This window comes from Candoia aspera, chromosome 6, assembly GCF_035149785.1.
Source record: "Candoia aspera isolate rCanAsp1 chromosome 6, rCanAsp1.hap2, whole genome shotgun sequence".
NCBI lineage: Eukaryota > Metazoa > Chordata > Lepidosauria > Squamata > Boidae > Candoia > Candoia aspera.
Window position 1 is genome coordinate 39,532,980 of NC_086158.1, and position 21,093 is coordinate 39,554,072.

At 42.1% G+C, this 21,093-nt stretch overlaps 1 protein-coding gene across 3 annotated transcripts; it reads right to left on the minus strand.

The window, feature by feature from the left end:
* Window positions 1-2,440: 2,440 nt before the first annotated feature.
* On the minus strand, window positions 2,441-20,665 carry AMOTL2 (angiomotin like 2). 3 transcript variants are annotated; one of them, XM_063306804.1, is made up of 10 exons: window positions 20,353-20,665; window positions 16,800-17,579; window positions 14,358-14,622; window positions 11,282-11,426; window positions 10,453-10,545; window positions 8,548-8,843; window positions 7,109-7,401; window positions 6,582-6,790; window positions 5,526-5,693; window positions 2,441-4,458 (listed from the first exon to the last, which is right to left on the minus strand). In XM_063306804.1, the coding sequence occupies exons 2-10, from the start codon at window positions 17,546-17,548 to the stop codon at window positions 4,400-4,402; spliced, it is 2,277 nt and encodes a 758-aa protein (XP_063162874.1). In that variant the 5' UTR covers window positions 17,549-17,579; window positions 20,353-20,665; the 3' UTR covers window positions 2,441-4,399. The 3 variants fall into 3 exon arrangements, with proteins under 3 accessions (XP_063162874.1, XP_063162873.1, XP_063162875.1); XM_063306803.1 differs by having other exon boundaries at window positions 16,800-17,652; XM_063306805.1 differs by having other exon boundaries at window positions 6,591-6,790; window positions 16,800-17,652; window positions 20,353-20,662.
* Window positions 20,666-21,093: the final 428 nt, after the last annotated feature.

The following is a 21,093-nucleotide window of genomic DNA, read 5'->3' on the forward strand; positions in this document are numbered from 1 at the left end:
CAGTTTGGGACATGATTATATTATTTTACCTATTTTCGGGACAAATGAATAAAAATGAAATTATTAAAAGAATTTAAAGGCTGTATGCTTCCTACATGTACTACTCAAGGGCAGAGTCCTTTTATTTGTTCAGACTTTTTTTTTACAATGAGTCCCAAATCAAATCTATATTTTTATCCTTTTGGTAAGATTTTCATCCTTTTTAATAAAAGTTGTGAGATCTCTTTCTTCAATACTTTCTCTAGTACTGGAGTATTTAATAAGGCCAGGGAGGAGGAGGAGGATCCTGTTGGATCAGATCAAAAGCATCTCAAGGCCCAGGTTCTAATTCCCATCAGATAACTCCAGAGAACCCCTAAGCAGGTCATGCTTTTGCTTAATTTTGATTTCCAGAAGCCATGCTGCTGTTGGATATGGAGGTCCCATGCAGTATCTCAGCCATTATAGCTGTTAATAGGGTTGTCCTCAGTGAGTGTTTCTATACTTTCTCCAAACTACCCAGACTGTGGCCATTGTCACAAGATGCTATAGCACATTAATCTGTTCATTGATGCACTATAAAAAGGGGGTCTCTTTTTTTCACTCTGCCAGACAGGATTAAAACTGCAATTTGTTTAATTTGCACTAATACATTAACATGTATACCTTTATAATTTACCTTCTATTTCTAACCTAAAAAAATGCATGGGTGTTGTTCCAAACACATATTCTTTAGATGCCTTTTAAAAGCCTTTTCTGGAACAAAGCAAGGCTGTGCATCATCACCCATCCGATGGCACAGGATAATGACAGCACAAGTAAGCAATATGAAGGAAATGCAATTTTGGATACCAGCCTGTCCCAACATTGGTTGAGAATTATGACAAGTGATGTTCAACGTATTTGGAAAACAAAGAATTTGCGGTGCTTCACCCCCCAATATTCCCTACCCTTTTAAATTTTCCCTAGTCACCTAATTAAAACTTGTATTGGTTATCTTGTCTAGCTGCCTATCTATAGTGGTTCTTAAAGGTTTGTGAACCCTTTTGAATTTTCATTATTTCTGCCTAAATATGACCAAAAATGTTATCTGTTCTCCACACAAGTCCTAAAACCAGATACAGAACACAATTAAACAAATGAGTCAAAAACATTATACTTGTTCATTTATTTATTGAGGAAAATGATCCAAAGCTATGTATCACGTGTCAGGTCATATTTGTGCAGAAATATTGAAATACTGAACATTCAAAAGTGTTCGCAAATTTTTAAGCACCAATGTATCTTCAGGCAGGACATCCTGTGCTGATGAATGACAGGTATTTTTGCAGTGCTGTTTTGAAAACTTCTGGTGACTAAAATTGCATAACCAGCCCGATTAGATTGTTTCACTGATCTTTAAAATGGAAAGGTGATTTTCTGTCTCAAATGTCACATCTGGTATATTCTCTGAATTTGTGTTAACTGTTCTGTGATTCTCATTACATTTCCTAAAATTAACTTAAGTTTGCTGAGGACTCATGATTACATTATGACTTGGAGTGATGGAACCTTTGTCAAAATATATGTATGGCTCACCCTATACTAGGACAGGATTCCCATAAGATGTGTAGATAGTGGCAACAAGTGATGTAGAACCTACCATTTTAAATTTTCCACACAGCTTTTGGATGTCTGATATGGTATGGTGACATTTGGCCTATTGAAGTTCCAGCACTGTTCAAGAGTGTCAAATAATTATGCTGAGTCTGCATAAGGCCACCCAGAATTCCAGCTAATGCCATCACTAGGACTCTGTGTAGTATTTTTAGTTTGTTCAATGATGCAGTAGGACTTTTAACTAGAATGCGTGTAGATGTGCAACTTGCACTGTCTGTTAGTACTGAGGAAGGATGAGATATACAGAATACCAAACCTCTAACTCCTTGAGTTTGCATAACAATCACCCATTCTCCAGTTTTTAAAGATTTGCCGATGTGTTTTAAGAAGTAGAATCAGTATCTCATTTTAATGTCATTTAACTAAGGTACTTCAGGAAATAATTACAGCTATCCCCTTTAGACATACTCTTTCTCAGAGTAAGCAGGTGAATATTCTTTTCCTCCCCCAGAACATGTAGTTTCTAATGGAAGCTGTGGATGGGGCCTTGAAGACCATAAAGTAGACTTGCTCCACAAGGCGTCTATAGATGTACTGGAATACAGTTATTAGCCTGCCACTAGGCACGAGCATCAGGAGCAAATACTAGCTGGGAAATGGCTGGACTTGGGAGGCAGTAATAATGATGATGATGATGATGATGATAATTTATTAAACTTGCATGTGCAAGTGTCTCAGCATAGGAAGCCTCAAGACAGACCCACCCCGATTGCCTGTGCGTGCTTTAACATCCTTGCATCTTCCAAACATGCATCACATAGAAGAACATAATCTCAAGTCTTATTAAACAATATTTTATTTTTATTAAAATATTGTTATACCAAGTGGAATGCTACAGCAATCTCGGTATAGGGCGGCATAAGAAACAGGTTTACATTTAAATACTTAAGATAACTTAAAATGCACCAAAAACAAAACAAAAGAACACCCCTCACTGTCTGGCTGAAAAAAAAGTTCACAGCACAAAAATATTTTAAAAGGAATACCAAATATTAATATGAAATATATTAAGCTGTGTTTCTCTCTCATAACTTTTTGTTTGCTGTTTTTCACTTTGTAAACAACGCACAATAACCACACACCCTTTTTACACATTTATGGAAGGATTTTTCTTTTTTCAATGCAGTTGTCCAGCAAATGCATATGTTTAACTAGGAAGCAGAGGTGGGGATGAAAGTGTGTGATGGCAGAACCAAACAAAAGGTTTATTGGAGTAAGTAACGCACTCATCTCAGAGTTGGCTACTGTCAGAAGCCAGCTGTCAGTAGGCAGGAGTGTAAAGAGGGCTGAATGCAGATTCTGGAGTGGTTCCAAAGAAAGGAAGGGATGTGCCTCTAAAAGATACTTTCTCCGAATTCTTTTGAAAAAGACACATTTGGGATATAAAGTTGTTTTGCACCCCCATGTTCAATCACACATCATTTCCACAAATGCCCTTTAATTCATTAGAAAACAACCACTATCAGCCACTTCAAAACAATGCCAGCTTAACCCAAACTCCTGCACACATACTTTGCCTCCTCTCCCCACACAGTCTTGATTCACTTTCCCATTTTTTACGAATAGGAGAACAACGTCCATTCTTATGAATAAGAGATCCGGTTGCGATCTTGCTTGAGACCCAGATGGCCTTTTCCATCAGAGCCCTTCATTCCCCATATAGCTATGCTGATCTACATCACATAGAGATGTATCCAGCTTAGAAGAGGATAACTTGGCAATGGCAAGACAGAAACAGAAACAACTGGTTCCTGGCTGCTGCTCAAACAAAGAGCAGGGAAATTCCAGTCTGAAGCACCATGGGAAATGGCTTCAAAGGAAATGGAATCTGAAGGACTGTGAAGGCGGATATTTAACTCTAGACAAACAGGATATGAAATGGAAGAAAAGAAGGGAAAAAAGCAAACACTGAAGAAGCCTGAAAACAAGACAAAGGGGGAGAATAGTTCTGTGATATGAAGCAGATCCACTGCAAATATTAGAATGGAACAGAAAAAGCCCAGAGGGACTGTGGCTAACATGCTGATTACTGGGCTTATAGAAGATATTTACAAAACAGTGGCACCATCTTTGTGATCTTCCTTCCCCAGTACCTATGACAGGTCATGTGCTATTTTCCAGATGATCACTTGGACTTCCCAATATCTGCAGCAGTCCCTCTGCTTCTGAACTGAAGAGTGGACACAGGAGGTTGGGGGAAGAGTACGGCAAATTGATTCTAGCCACACCAGCACCAGACACTCTTTTGCTTATGATAGTTTACACTTCAGGTCCAGGTACCTGCCAGAAGCCCTGTGAGTTACACGTATCACCTCTTCCAGCACCAAACTTCAACATGCTACCACCTCTAGGTCCTCACCCAGGCAGCATGAATATCCCACTCAACTTCCCAGTTTGTATTCCCATCTCTTGGGGAAAACCAGCAGCAGAGGAAAAAGTAGAACAGCTGCCTTGATGCAAGCATTAACCTCAACTCATGGTGCCCCAGCTGTCGTTCAGTGTACTGCAGAACAATTTGCCTGCGAGGCACTATTCAAACACAGGCATCTCCCACAGCTGGAGATACTCATCCCCACATCAACTATCTGGTTGCTGATCTCTTCCAGCCCTTCTTGTAAAGTCTTTAGTCCTGCTTTCCACAGAGCATCCTAATTGGCGAAGGGCTCCTCAGGCTTGGTCCACTACTGTCCCCTGAGAAGGCAGCAATCCACTAAGGCGGAAAAGAGCACCTAGGTCTGGTCCACAGAGGAGCTCCTGCTCCTCAGATGAGAATCTCCACCATGTCCGACAGGTCCAGAAGTTTAGCAGCTGGCAAAATCTCTGCAAAGAAAAACAGGCCACGTTACATTTGGAGGAATACAAACTGCAAGCTACATTTGGCTTAGGTGTCAGACAAACCATCCATAACCCTAGTGTTTGTCATAGCAGAACTTTCATTTTGATGCCACAAACTAAATTAAAAGCAGTCTTACAAGATTTGTAAAGTAGATTTTGTAGCCATGACTATCCCAATGGCTGGAGTTATAAACTCCATTAAACTATTAACTATTAAATTCATGACCTACAAATCACAGTGTTGGGGTTCAGACATTACACTAAGTCAAAACTAAGAAAATGTTAGCGTTATGACTAACGTAGTATATGAAGCAAACATAAGGGCTGATGAACACCTGATTGAAACCTCCACTCTTTACTTCTATAGCCCTTTTCTAATCACTAATAAAATATGCAGAATAGCAACCAATTCCTGAGATCATGTTATTTATTAGGGGCACCGGTTAGAGGAGGCTGCTCAAATCTTGTTCCCTGTATAAATTCTGAACACAATTCTATGCACATAGGAAACTCCTCTTAGGGTCATGATAGGTTCAGCCCCTATCACAGAGACTGGAAATCACTATCAGCATGATCCCACCATGCCTTTTGCATCCATGGAGGTTACACTGTGTTTCAGAAAAGAAAAAGCCAATGCCACCTGAAAAACATTAGTTCACATTTGTTTTAAACAGTGGGATTTGCTGTTGAAGAAAATACTTATGGCACTATTAGTGCCCATAGAGAGCTTAAACATCCATACAAGTTATTACTTAATGTCTGTCTCTTGCTCTATTCCCCTTCCCCCTGTCCTGTTTCAGCCCCACCTGCTCCTCCAGGATAAGCCTACACTGCATTGCACGTAACTCATGATTAGTCACCATGGGAAGAATCTTAGTCCTGGTATTTGGCCTGGGCAGGCTGCACTGTGTTCACCTCTTAGTTATGTGAACCCTGACAGGCATTTCTGGCAGAAAAGGCAGTTCACTGGTTATACTATGAGCATAGTTATTAGGAAGATCTAGAAGAAAAGGTCAGGCTCTTTGTAGGTTCACCCATCAGCTGGTCCTTACCTAGGGAACTTGCTGCACCACCATTTTTTTCAACATGGAGTTTGGGCTCCTCACATGGAGTGTTCATGGGAAGACCTTCAGTCTGTGTACTCCCATCTTTGCTGCCATGTTTGGTGTGGAAGGGGATACAAGTTGATGGGACAGTTGCTTCTACTGAGGATTTGAGTGCTGAAGAATGGAAAAAAACTAATCTAGTAGACCAGTATAATCAAAGAAATTAACCGTATTATGGGTTCACATATTGCTAAACTAAGGTTTGCCCATTTTCTGAATAGAATAACTGATAATCTTGACATAAACCATTGTTTGCAAGCCTCATACATACAAACCATTTAAGGTTATGTATAAACATAGGAACCCAGTCATAAAATAATCAGTAATATTTAGGGAACAGCCCTTAATTAACAGAAGAAAAATACCTACAATTGCATTCTAATTCTTTTGTATTTTCTCCTAACATGAGCACCCACAAGAAAATAATTGGTTAAAAAGATTTCCTGCCTAAACCATCACAGATACTTATTCAGCCTTTCACTGTAGACTACACAATGAAAATTTCACAGTTGGGCTTAGTTAATGACCAAGAGATGGCAAAGAATTGTAGATAACTATTTCATTCATGGTTCTAATTAGTGGCCAATGGCCTCAGAGACTTAACTTGCATTCCTGATTTTTCACATCATAATCTAGAAGGCTAAGAATGTGACATTTGGAATACTCTCACAAGGAACCTTCTTAAAACCAGTTTATCTTTGCAGTATAGTTTGAACTGGATCTGCAAATCATAGTTTGCACTAACTCTGTTGGAATGATGGCATATTACACTTTTATTATCCCAAACAGCTTCATTTTCCTGATCTTGCCAACCATGGATTTGGAAAATCTGGTGAGCCAAAATCACTTGGTAAAAGCATAAGGGTATGGGAATGAAAAAAAAAAATGCTAATGCCATAAAAGTACAACCACCACATGTTTCCTAAAAGGCCTAAATGGAACCAAAGGTCAAGAACCCTTGTATATGTCATGTAAATACATGTAGTAATTAAAGCATCCTACCCTTGTTACTGGCATTGCTCCGGGAATCACTTTCACTGACTGAGTTTCCTGGCCAACACTGCATGCCAGAAGCTGCAAACACTGATGGCACCGATTTTGCAGGCCGCAGGGAGCCCTGATGAACCTTGTTAGAGTCCTTTCGAGAGCGCTGTTGCAGGACCTTGATGACAGCATCCTTCTCAAGGATTTGGGCATGAAGTTCTTTCAACCTGGGAAAGAAAGCAGACAGTAAGGAAGGAAACCACCAGCAGCACATCGGTTTGCAGGAAGCATCCATCAGATTTTCAAAGACCAGCAGTTCAACAAAGCCTTCCTTCTAAGTATCCCATAACACATGCCCTCTTGTTGCATTCTGCAGATAAGAAGCTGCTCTTAATCTGCTTTCTTTTGGCATGTTTGAATGCTGTCTGGTAAGGAAGCCATTTTTTTAAAGCAATGCGGGGTTAAAAGGATAAACTTCTGCCTTCCTATTGGGATTAAGCCAATGGAGAAGTAACCCTATCAGAACTTCCTCTAGCAAGACAAACCTGTTTTCCATCTCCTGATGCTTGTGGTTTGCCAGCAAAAGGTCTTCATCAAAGCTGCTGTTGGGAGAATGGCGTGGGGAGTGGTTGATAATGGTGGTGTCCCGCTGTGCAGCAGCCGTGGCAGCGGCATCCATGGCAAACTGCCGCATAGTACACTCCTCCAGGTACTTTTGCTCCCATTTGGTCATGTCAGCCTCCAGGGCCAGGATTTTCTCTTCCTTTTCTCTCAGCTGTTCCGACAGTATGTGGGCATTCAACTCAGGGGATCCTCCACCTGGGGCTCCCATCTGTCTCTGGAGTAGCAAAGCAAGAGAGAAACTCATTTAATACTGTCTGGTGCTTCTGCAAAAGCAGCCTATTCCAGCATTTAGCATAAAGGGCCCAGAGCAAGAAGAGGCACAGGGTTCTGGAATCTATATTGTACTTCATTATAGTCTACCAGTAAGAACCAGGCTTAAAGAATTTGGGAAGTCTGAACTCAGCTATTTGTTTGGATTACCAAAACCTAATGGTGCTTACACACAAGAAATTACTTCTGTCTAATGCAAAGCTTTGCTTTCCAGAAGTGTAATTGACTAAATTCAACCGGAGATCTACCAGTAGACCCCAATTTGCCTTCTGCTCAACCTTGGCATAGGGGTGTAGACCTAGAATGTAGAACATTGAGAATTTGGGAATTCCAGACCAGAAGAAAAACACAACTATTAAGCAAATTCTTTGCTCTGGGGTGTTTTTCTGCAGGAAGATACAACATATACCCTACATTTCCCGTCGAAGTTTGAAGGGACCCAACCTTTTCCTGATTGGCTCAGCTTTGGATCATCTCAGTCTAGTAAGAAGTTGCATATCTGGAAGTTGTCTTAATTTTTTTTTGAAATAAATGTAGATTTGATTTTTGCATCCAGTCACTGTTTTCATTCAATTCCCTGCTCAAATAGGGCTTATTCTTGATAGTGTGCATAGCTTCCTTTTATAAAATCTTACATTTTATAACTAACAAAATCTCAATAAATGCTAATTTAAAATATCAACTTATAAACAGATTGCTAACCATTGCCAAACAGATTATTCAACTTCCAGGAGGAGAGTACTGTAATAGCCTTGGTATACTTGCACCCGCAAATTCTTAGTCGCTATGCTATTTGATTAGTTGTGTAAAGAGACAGAAGAGGAAGTACATCTTCCATAATGCTGTTTAGACTTGTTCCACAAGCATTCTTCATTTTGTTGGGCTTGAGATAACTCTAGTTGAACACTCTAGAGAAACTTTCTTCCTAAGTTAATGGATGGTAAAATTGTTGGGTCTTTAGTAAGGAGAGGAAATAGGACAATAATTATCAGGAGGTGGTTGCTTCAAACTTTCAAACCTTCTTTCCAAACTTGGTAAGCAGAGTATTCCTTGTCCTTTTCCTTCCATTATTACTTGGCCCTTCTCTTACCTGTTGAGCCCGCAGCATCTTCAGCTCCTGCTCTAGGCGAGTCCGCAGACGCAGTTCCAGTTGCTCACGCTTCTCACAGGCAGCCTGGAGCTGGCCCAGCGCCTGCTGCAACCGCTCTACTTTCTCCACGTATGCTCGCTTCTTCTGCAGCTCATCTTCCATTTTAGCAGTGCGGGCCTGAGCACTGCTCAAAGCCTGTTCCAACAGTTCAGCCCGCCGACGTTGGTCTTCATTAGTGCCATGCAGACGTGCAATTTCCCGCTGTAACTTTTCCCTTTCTTGCTGATATTCATAGTCTGAAGACAAAACAAAAGGGAGAGGGCATTGGCATAAACCACAGCTATGTACTCTTTTGTAGACAGGAGAAAACCACATTCCTGACATAGTATCCTTAAAGAAAACTTTTAACTGTAACACACTAAACTCAATTCCTAAGTTTTTAGAAGAGAAATGGGTGTTGCCTTCATTTTCAACAATCTGACTGTTGACTATTTAAATAATTCCATGAAAGGGTTATACAGGGCTGACACCCAGGAAACTGCCAGACTCAACAGGAAAAAACATACTCCTTTGTGCCACAGTACTTTGCTCTTACACAATGTTCCTACTATTTCTTAGCTCATGCTGCATGCCATAGTTTTCCATGATGTGATCATGGCTGGGGCACATCAAGGTAAGATGAAGAATCTATGGGAAGTTTGTAAACCATGCTGCTGTAGAACAGGTATAAGAAACCTGTACCTTTCCAGATGATGCCGGATTACAACTTGCATCATCCTAAATCACTGATCATGCTGGCTAGCAATAACAGATAGTGGAATACAGTAATATATGAAAGCCACAGATTCTCTGCCACTGGTATAGAGGAGTTCGTTTTATGCCATATGTATCTAGTAAGCTACATTATATCATCCCTCTTACCCTACCAGAGGATAGGGAAGCCTGACAGTCTCTAGCAGTTTCATTCATGATTCTGCAGAGGGCACCAAACTGCTTCCCCCCATTCTCAGGAAGACTCCAGCATTATTTGTAATTTTTCCTCATCTCCAAGAGACCAAACCGTGGTGGCCAGACTGCCACAACTAATTATATGAGAAAACCGTAATGATAAGGGCACGATCCATACGATCCATATGATACCACTCTTTCATGATTTGCTGAAATGATTAAGAGGTAGAACCACTCTACTGAAACAGACAGAAGAGAGTTACAACCCTTTGAACAATAAAATGGAGAGTCTAATCCCAAACAACAGGAGGCTACCTCAGTGAAATGCAGGGTTTTTTTCTGAGTAATTATGCAAAGGATTATACTGTTTTCCCCTGCTGTATTTACAAGGCCAGGAAGAGAGCTACTTCTTGGAAGGAAGTAGGACTAATTTCCTGGAAGGGAGAGAGGCTGCTTCTTGAACTGGATGGTGAAAAGTTGAGAATAAGTACATTCCCTCCCAACTTCCACCCCTTCCCCAGGCCAATTCCCATCCTTTGGCAACAATTCCCCTTTTCAAAAATCTAGAACGGCAGCAAGAAACAACAACTTGGCCCTAGGACTCTGAGGAGAGGGAGTACAGCTTGTGTGCTGGAACAGCCAGAACAGCCATTGGAATGCGAAGAATCCAGGTCACACTGATGGTTGCTGTGATTAATGGCTCTAGTTTAAGTGCCAAGAATAACTTAGCACTCCTCAGGGAATGGCAAAAAGCTTCCAAAGGAGGATCCGCCTTCTCTTCAGTCTTAAAGGGACCACAGGCTTACCTTCTTTCCCACCTTGTCTGAAGTAAAGGTACAAGGAACAGGACGCTGTTATACTAATGAAAAACTAGAGATATGCAATGGTATACTAACGGAAGGTCACATGTGGAATAGAAATACAGTTGAAATAGCAAAACGTTTTCAAGAGGCTTACTTTGGGCAACAAGTTTTGCCATAGTCCCTTGGTTTCCTTCTTGGTTTTCCTGTGCTCGGCTGGCCAATTGTTTGTTTGCAGACTCTAATCGCTCTGTAACAAATTGAAAGAAAAAGCAAGATTAGAAAGAACATAATCCAACGTCTAAATGTTCATGGATTCCTAGAAGGGCACAGATAGTTATTTGTCACTTGCCAAAGGTGCTATTCTGCTAACACTGGTGGAGGTCACAGCTGCTAGTAAAGGCACAACTACTGCTTCAGAAATAAAAGCTTTATTTCTTAGAAGTTTAAAGAAGAAACAAATATTTCTCTGAGTTCCAAGCCTTAAGAGTCTGCCACATGGTTTTATTATTTTATTTTTTTCCCAATAACAAGATTTACATTCTAGAAAAGACTCAAAAAACTTTCTTGAACCTTTCAAGCTAAATGATTCAGTTCAAAAATGGTTTTGAAAAACTGTGAACAAGCCATGAAGTTGCACACTCACTGCTCCCCTCACCTCTAGGTCACAACCTCCCTCTTTATTCTGATTACCATTAACCAGCGTACCACTGGCCAGTGATGGTCAACTTTTGCCCTCCAATGCACAATCAAAACCCCACCACTAAAGAGAAAAGAGAAGCCACCTGCAGCAGCAGGTGCCCAAATCTGAGGCTTGTTGATAATACTGAGTCAATGGCTGCAGCTGTATGAACCTGAGTGCAGGATCCTGTTAAGTGGCATAGAGTGGTTGTAAAGTATGTGGGATCAGAAATCTCAAATACAACGAACATCTTTCTGACACACAGCACCCCAATTTAGAATTTGACCTTTCCAAATTGCCTTGCCTTTGAGATCCCGATTGAAGTCCTGCAACCTCCTCATTTCCCCATCCTTTTTGTTTCTCATGGTCTTCTCCAAAGTCTCTCGCTTCGAAGATGCTTTCATTAGATTTTCGTAATCTTCTGAAATTTGTTGAATTTCGCTTTCCAACTAAGTAAGAAAACCAGGACATTTTGGTTAAAACATATCTGCACAATAAAACCCGTAAGTTATATTAATGAATATCTGCTCAAGAACTGAACTTCAAAAATTGTACAGGAATACAAATTAAAAAACATTTCTTAATATTTAGATTTCTCAATCTGAACATGAAATTGAATGCTGCAGTCTTCTTCAATTCAAGAACAAAATATGCATGAGTTAGATAAGCCAGTCTCTCACAAGACGTAACTGGAAACTGCAACAGTTAGAGAGGTTTCCTGATGTTATCACTCTCTCAAGTCACTGTTTTCATATTTAGATTCCAGACAGTTTATTTGGGGTCAATCATCACTTTCCAACCTCTTCTATAGCCAGACCAGGATGTAGGCTGTGTGCTGATGATGAAATGGTACTATGTTACTATAATGATTTTTATTAAAGTTAGTATTTTATATATGTAGTGTTTTTATTATATGTAATGTGTATATATACTATACAACACACAGAGAGTTCCGAGGAAATGTATAAAACCTCCACAAAATCTTAGTGAGAAAACAAATTAATATTTATTTTAAAGCAATTTAAAAGCTTTAAAACAGAAATATTAAAACAATCATATAACTGCCATCTGCTTCAAGAGACTTTAAAAAAGCCAATATGTTATTCTGATTTCTCAAAGACCAGTTTATCATTGCTCTTTTTCATTTTCCACCATTTGCTACATATCCAGTATATTCCTGAGCCTCTTTTGAGTAGGGTTTGGCACCTATTTGATAACCAGCAACACCATTCATTACAAAAACTATAAAATAGCAATGGTGGTTGCGTCTTTTCCCTATACAAAGAAGTTGATAATATGAACCAGGCCAAATGATACTGAAGTTGTGAAGCAGTAAAGCAGGATCAGTAAAATCATGACATTAGATTTGTACAATTTATGACCTAAACCCTACTACATTATTCTAATAGGATACATAACAAAGTCTAGGGTGTGCTGTGGTTTTTCTCCTTGTTTTCTTCTCTTCCACACTTCTGCCCTTCTGCCTTATTCTTTTCCAGTTCCAACTGACATGCAATTTCATGTTCCACTGTTACCACTTTACTCTGCAGGCCTGGCACATTCCCCCTGCAGCCCTGGCACGTGCCCGACCATCCCCAAATAACTCAATGGCTCTGAGAAGAGTATTCTTGCCCTTGGCTGAAGCTGAGCTGCCACAGCCTCTCCTTGTTTGTTTCTGCACAAAAGGCTTCTGTGACTCGCCTAGCAAGACCCCAGGAGGGAGGGCCAGATAACAGGAGAGCACAACTGTTAGCAGAGGAGGTGAACAGGCTCTTTTCTCTCTCCACTCAACAACTGCTTCAGCTTAAGATCAGTTGGGCACTGTTAGCGTGTGCTCCACAGTTGTTTAAAGGGGAGGGGGAGTAATTGAAAAGTATTGAAGGAGATGGTTTTCAGGACAGCTGTTTCTGGGAAACCAAAGGCAAGATGGAGAGAATCTGGGGAAGTGTTGCTGAAGGCAAAGCTGTATGAAGCACCATGATGAGCTCTCTGCTCTTCCAGGGAGCATCATGATTCTTCCAAACACAATAGCTGGATTCACAGATAGCTCTGAGCCCAAACCAATCACAGGGTAATAGAATAGGGCAGAGGTAAGGAATCTTTTCAGTTTCCCCAGGCCTCACAGAATGTCTTACATGAAAGTTGTATGCAAGAAAGTAAATCATGTTGCTGACCCATAACTTTGTGCCAACTGTGAATTCAGTCTTACCCGAATTACCACACCAGAACTTTGTTTCGCTTCGGCTTAGCAAAGTGTGTGAACCCAGTTACTGGGGTTTGCAAAGCATGGTTTATGGCTAAGTGTTACATGTGAACCAGGCTAAAGTGGCTTGTTCAATAAACCATGGAAACTATAGCTTAGTGTAACTTGTGAATGGCTACTTCAAAATGGACTTGATATGCTCTTTAAAAAAGAAACTCTGGCAGACAACTATTAGTGTTATCATACTTGATGACTTCAAGTAGCAGAAAAAGCTGCAGACGTTTTTATTTTGGTTTTACAGCCCTCCCTACAGGAATGGATAATTCTTCCTCCCATAACTTAGATACTGTTTATTACTTGTTTTGCAACACATCCCATGCTTTGACTTGTTAGGGACACATGAATCAACTTTCACCACTGACTTGCATTCCTTCATTGAAATAAATGATATACTGGGGTTAGAAAGATCAATGACTGGTCCTGGTATAACACTATTTTCTATCTTCCTTATGTACCATTTCCAGTTTCTAAACTAAAAGGCTTCCTTTGCTTTTAACAACTGTGCAACACAAACTTATAATGGTTAACTCCATCTAAATGGTGTGGAAAAACAACACCAAATCAAAATTTAAAAGTGAGAAGCTGACATAATGTAAAGCAACATAACATTTCCAACATTCTCTTTAATTCCAAGTAGGCATTCTGGCACAAAGGCCCCATAAAGATTCTTAGAAAATGGTGGATGGCTGCACCCCAGTACTTCATAACTATGCCAACTTGCTCAGAACACAAAACTCCAAAATAAAGTTGTGATGGTAGTGAGCAAGCTGCTGTATCATATGAGAATTATTGTGAAATATTCCCCAATATGCTCTCAAAATTCCAAACATGCTTATTAGCCTGAAAAGACCTGCTATGGCCCATCAACCAAGTTTTTCTTCAGTTGGATAACATAAAACCAGATTCTCCACTCTTGCTGCCAAGGTAGAGGAGAAACAGTCAACAAATATCCTTATCTTACATTGGATAAGGATTTAAATTTTAGAAACTTTAATTATGACCATGAGTTGCCTTCAATGGAGCAGCTTCATCTTTCATGGCAATCTGTATCTGGTGCATGTTGTTTGATTAGATAGGCTGGCTACTAAAAAAAGTAGAGCTATGCCTGGTCCTTTACCTTTTGAATCCGGTTGGCCTTTTCACTGTAGCTCTCCAGTTCCCTCCGCAACAGCTCATTTTCTCTCTGCAACTTCTCATTCTCCCTTAACAACTTCTTATTCTCCATCAACCCAGCTTCCATTTGGGACAAGTGGTTACTAGCTGAAGCAGCCTGAGCTGCCATCAAAGCTGCCACCCCAGCTGAAGTGAGTGATCCCAGATGGTTATGGCAGAGAGCAGCCTGCTGTGGCAGGAAAGCTTGGGACATCGGAGCTTGCATCACCCTAAAAAATTAGAAGGTGAAGAAATTAATGACAAGTACTTTCTAGAAGGAAGGCTCCAGCCCTGCATGCAGCAAAGCTCAAGTATCTGGGTCAGTCATATCAACAACTTAAATACCCTAAGCTTTAAAGATTTTACACCTTGAATTCTGTTAGGGGAACACTGACCACTTTCACTGACTAAAGCTTGAAAGTAGGAGATTGGGTTAAGGCTTCCACATCTGCTGCAAAAACCCAGACAACCACTAGATGGTAATTTGGGTTTCCTGATCTCTTTGCTGCCATCTAGTACCCAGATTTTTCCAGTCCAGATATGGCAGCCTAGAGTGGGAAAACCATTCAAGACTGCTTTAGACTCCAGTTATGCTTACTAATAAGAAGCAAAAGATTATAGGAAGCGCAGCATTCTTGATTACCATTTGCATAAAGGATCCTGCTTTTTTCAGAAAAAACACAATCCTGCTTTCCTAAAGCATGGATTCCATGCTACAACTGATGCCATCCAATTATTTATTACTTGCACTTTGATCCTTAATTCAGTGGTTGAGTTCAACACTGGGCTATGCCATGCTTTCATTTACCCCAATTTCTTAAACAAACCACGACTGATTAGTCACACATTGTGCTAGGCCATAAACCAACATTTACAAGTCACAATAATGAGGTTTTTTCATTGCATTAAGCCAAACCCAAACCAAGCATAATATGGCTGTGTGTGTTCTGTGAACCCAATTGCTCACTCAGTTCTCTATTGATTGTTCCAACTCCATAGTAAACTTTTATGAATATTTAATCAAAATTAATGGCTACGACATGCCCACTTGACTAACTCCAAGGTCCATTTAATTCTGGAATGTTCAAATGCCCAAACAAAAACAAGTTAGCTTTAGGGTTTCTCTCTCCTCCCACCCTCATTATTAAACTGCTATGCAGACAGCAGCAGTTTGAAATTCATAGAATTCAACATGGTCGCCATTCTGGTGCCCAAAGCGAAGTACTTCCCGAGAAGACCTAGCCTCACCTGACTGAGGCTCCTCTGATGCAGTTATTCAGACATTCTTGTGAAGTGATCCTCGAGCAAACAAGAATATATACACCTTCCTTTTAGCACGTAACCACCCCCACCTCCTTTTGTTCCCCAGGAAAGAACCAATTTCCTGTCTCCAGCATTATCTCTTCCTGCCAGTATTCACTAGAGGCTGTTTCCAGCAAGAAACTATGGTTCAGTTCCCCCTTCATTCTCCAAAGAGGCCGCTTACAGTAAGCCACAATGGTGGCAGGCAGTTGTGGAACTACTTGTAAATGCCGCTCCAAGCCTTCTATAAAGCTATGATATTCCCAAACAAATAGGAATGCTCTTTATGGGACAACTTCAAAAAGCAAGTAGCCTCCAAGATCAGCCCTCAGCATTCTAAGCCATTGTTGCTGGCACAATTCATGAACTCAGGAAGAGAATTACATGCTAAAGAGATAGGATGTTCAGATAAGCTCCCATTCATAAATACGAAGTTACACAAGAAGTATAACTCTGATTCCTCCTCTACCATTTCTGTAAGAGTTAACTGGATGATGAAATGGAATCCTGACCTACCCTCTCCCAAAACAGAATCAAATGGCCTTTGTGCCTTTTCACAAAGCTTGGAAGACTAAGCCATTCCTGTTATTACTCTGAGAACTCCTTTACATTTTTCCATGCAATCTGAACCAGATGCTTCTTTATCTTTGGACAAGAGTGAATACCAATTCTTTTTCACATTGTTCATGGAAGTTTAATTGTGCCCAGTCTACCCTAAAATTAATCAGAATCTCTTTACAAAGCCAAATGAAGCAAACGTCTTCAAAGAAAAACAAATCCCCTTTCACAAGGAAAGGAAAGTTGGGGAAAGAGGAGGCACTAAAATTCAAACTGGACAGAAGAGTATTATTCCATACATCTCCAAGTTCCGCTCAGGGTAATAACCATCCATGGTCACTTCTCTTCTTTGGAAAAAAAAAGGAAGGTGCTTTCCAACAGCATGGAAAGGACGGGGTTTAAGCACCTGAAGAATTCTGGCCAATGATAGATCTCTAGCCATATGTCAAATGAATGGCTAACCAGAACCCAATCTTTTGAAAGCTATCCTGTGAAATTCCACCTTTCAACATAAGCAAAGCAATATAAAACCAACACAAGTAGTTACCTGATTTCAGGATGTTGAAATCCTGGGCCTTCTCTGTAGTGCTGTCTGGGGTCAGAAAGGTAACCTTCTGATGCCTCCTGTGAAGGGATTATATAAGGGTATTCTGGAGGAGGACCACGGGACTCTGATGCCCCAGAGGACTTTCCTCTGGAGAGACAGAGTTGGTGGTGCCTGGAAAGTTGAGGGTAGCTGTGAGAGGAACTCATGTGGTTCTGTGCTTGGGCACCATTCCTCTCCTGGGACACCTGCAGGAGCTGCTCACTGAGTGACCGTACATGACCATGTTTCAGCTCTTTCAGCGACTCATCCTGGGGTTTGCTGCTAATGTCAGAGGCATAGGTCCTGCGCTGTCCTCCTTCTGCATGTGCTCCAGACAAGGTGGCCCCAACCTGCTGTCCTCGTTGTGAGGCATAATACTGGGAATGAGCTTTGGCCTCCTCATAGGTGGGAAGCTCTTCTCCCTTGGGCTGAGGCTGGTAGAACCGGTACATGTTATTCTCCAGGTAGAGGTGGTCAGCATGGTGCTCCTGGCCCTGGGGTTCCTGTCGTGTTGACTGCTGAACCATCTGGCTTTCATCCTGCGTGAGACTCTCAAGGGAGGACTGAGGGCTCCCACCGCTTCCTCCTCCCCGCAAGGCCTGCTGCTGTATGGCTAGGAGTGTACGATTCTCAGTGAGATTGCCATACCTCAGCTGCTCTTGGATCAGGCGGTGAAGGACAGTTCCAGAGGAATCCTCAGCTGTCCTCATTCTCAGCTAACTGGTTCTTCTCTAGTGCTTCCTGAATGCACCAAAACAGCAAACAAACAAAATCTGTTCCTGTAAACTAGCAGCCACTGTCCAGCCAAATGACCCTGCAAGGGGAGAGCAAAAGTCAGGAGGTTGCACAGCTTAATAGGCTCATTGAACAGGACCACTAAATTCCAATTTTGTATCTTCTTGAAAAGCCTTTTGCAATGCGGTGCCTTCCAGACATCCTTGGCCATAATCCCCATCACTCTCAGCCAATATGGCCACCGGCTCTATATAGTAGATTGGATTTGTAGCCCAAGAAATTTGGAAGGGCCTGCCTGGGGGAGGGGTTGAACTGTTCCTGGATGTTCTGCAGAATTATTGCTTTGGAGACCAAGACCCAATTTAAAAGTTTCCCAGAGGCTTTCTAGCTTATTGCTACAACGATATAATGAAAAAGTATACCTATTTTTATACTATACTTCTTGGAGGGAGCATGGAGGGAACATTTAACTATGTACATGTATTTATTTGTTGGATATTATTTAATACATTCATTTAGATTTGTTGTAAGCCAGTCCAAGGGCTTGGACTGAAAAGCAAGGACACATTTAAGTGGAGCCTACTTCCAGAGATCCTCAGAAACTCTTTATGGTTTACTTTACACAAGAACTGCTTCCTGTGCTTTTGATTCAGGAGCACACCCTTCCAATTTCATGGAACTATGAAGCAAAAATTAATCAGATTTCAGAGTACTTGTGGAAATGCACTTTTAAAATGTTGTTCTTCCGTGCAACAATCTTATCAAATAGGCTGTGGGCAATCAGGCCAATAAATATCATTGGGAACTGAAGCCTACCCAATATTTTGCCCAATAAACTAGTTGCACTAAATGTGAAACAATATTTAACTGTCCAAAATGAAGCTTGGTGACATTCTCTATAACTGTATTATGAAGCCCTGACTTTAAGTACAAAGTGTATCTCAGCAGGAATCTGGACAGCCCTGTTAAAACAGGACACAACTCCGGTAGCAAACTTCTTGGTGAGCACTAGCTACTAGCTAGCTTTGGAAAAATCCTCCCCAGTTCACAAGGGCTACTTAATCTCACTCCAGAAAGGAGCTAAAATCCTTTTGCTTGCATATGATTGTTTTATTCTAGTCCAAGATGAAAAGCAGAACAAAAACTGTTCTCTGGATAAGATCTGGTTAAATGTTATCCTTTAAATAAAAGATCTCAAAAATAAAGCATTGTTGGTGTTGCACAGCAGCAAAAGTTAATTTCTACAAGAAAAGATCCACAGCTGAAAACTAACCATACTCTCTGACCTGGAAGCTCTGCCTTTGGATCCCAAATGCAGGAGGATGGAACTAGGGAAAGGCACTCTGCATATGCCTAAAGGCTCTGCCTTTAGCAAGATGTTACACTCTGCAATGCCGGTGCTAATCAACAGGGGGAGCAGACAGAAGGCAAAATAGTGCCTTTTAATTAAATTATTTGGAAATAATGTCCTATTCTGGGGAAACAAACAGAAGACACAGAGCTGGAGTGAGGCTATGCTGAACTATCCTCTCTATAAAACTGTAACAATCTATGATGCTACAGAACTATCCTCTTGTTTAAGAAATGCTTTTATGACAGGGAGAGAAATGGAGTATCTGATCAGCACTACTGTATATTTTTGTAAATTTATTAATCATTACTCTTCAGAAAAGAGGTAGGACTCTCTGTAACAGCAACAAATATTTCTGCAAAGCTTCACAGCTGAGAAAATCTGATACCAGTTCTCTTACAGCAACACATTCCTGAGAAATATTTGCAACAAGCCAAGGAGAAAAATAAAACGCCTTGTGAATCTTCAGAATTTAAGCACAAACAGCCCGAAGAAAGGAAAGTTCTGACACATCACCCTGGAAATACGTTGATCCAAGGAACAGACGCGTAGCTTCAGTCTTAGGTTGCAATCCTAAGTATGCTTCCCTTGGGACCCCGCTGTGCCCTCCTCAAGCCTCTTAATAACCTATAACTAGATCCGCTGCTAATTTCCCTGAGAAATGGCCAAAAGCAGAGACTGGAGCAACTGGCGAAGGTCTGGCTTCCGCCTCGCCTCCCTCCCAGTCCAAACGCAACGGGGAGAAAGCTCGCTCGCAGCGCACTCAGCAGATTGCCATCTGCGCCGTCTTTCGAGTTTCCCTGCCCGCTCTTTGTTTTCCAAATAGTTCTGCACTGACATCATAGGGGTTTGGATTGCAATTAACATTCCTGCTAAGTGAGAACGAAAAGCATCGGGCAGCGGCAGGCAAGACAAAGCCAAGGCTACCGCTCGCGGGATGTAACTCTCCCAGCACCTGCACTGCCAGCAACCGCCCCCCCCCATCGAAGAACAGCAGCTTATTCTGCTCAAACTCTCCACCAACGAAGATTTCGAAACGTTTTCGGGGAAGGTATTGTCATTTTGCAAGCAACTGGAGCAACTGTGCACAGAGAACGGAGGGCCATTTAGCAAAGTTGAAGGGAAATTGATGGAGGAAACGGGGTTATACCCGTAAAGGCGCCCAAGGAAGACTTTTAGGCCGCGAGATAGAGAAAAAAATGTGGGCAGGCCACTCTGTTCGGGCCATCAATACGGGAAGAAGCAAAATGGCAACAATTCCTAAAAGGGGTGTCGGATCTGAAAGGGGCCCCGCTTTACCCGACACTCCAGTGAGAGGCAGGGAGAAGGGGGTCGCTGCTTGCAGCCGCTCTCCGCTCACGCCGCGCGACATATGTCGCGGGCGCCTCTTCTCCCTCGCGAGCAAGCCTTGAGCGGCGTGAAACTTACCCAACCATAGCAGCCGGAGTGCTCCGGTGAGTCTGCCGCACGACTTGGTGTCCTTTCTGGCTGCGGAGCGCCGAAGAGAAAAGGTGCGCTCAAGCCCGGCCAGCGCCGTCACTCGTGCTGCCGTCCCGGGCAACTGAGGGAATGTGTGTGTACGTGCGTGCATGGAAGCCTAGCTTCCTTGCCCAGAAGCGCCTGCCTGCGTCCGCCCCTGCTGGAAGGAAGGCGACTGCGCGCAGCGCCTGCCTCCTCCAGCTGCAATGAGAGCCGCGGAGAAAGAGGCTGGGCTGCGCAAGAGGCTGCTGCTATGCCAGGAATGCAAGAGCGTTCAGGTTCCCCACTGGGATCAAAGCAGGCAGTTCGCTGCAAAGCGCTTTGTTGCTGCTGCTGCTGCTCTGCCGTTGTGCTCAGAGCCAAAGGCCGGAAGAGGGCGTGCTCCAGCTTCCCCAAGCCTCCGAATACTGTGCACGATCGGCGCTGGCCAAATTCAGCAGCCCGATGAGGCTGGCTCAGTCTCTGGCTTCCATTGCTGGACGCGGTTTCCTGGGCCGCAGTGACTCGGCAGGACGGGGGTAGTTCGGTCAGTAGGGCAGCTTCTTCTGGGGAGCTGTTGCTCTTGAAGGGCGCAGAGCCCATAATTTGGCTAAAACGGGAAAGAGGCAAGGAGGGAGCTTGTGTAAGGGAGGCCCCCTAAGACCCCGCTTTCCCATAAATCAAATGCTGCACTGAGGGGTTATATAAAAG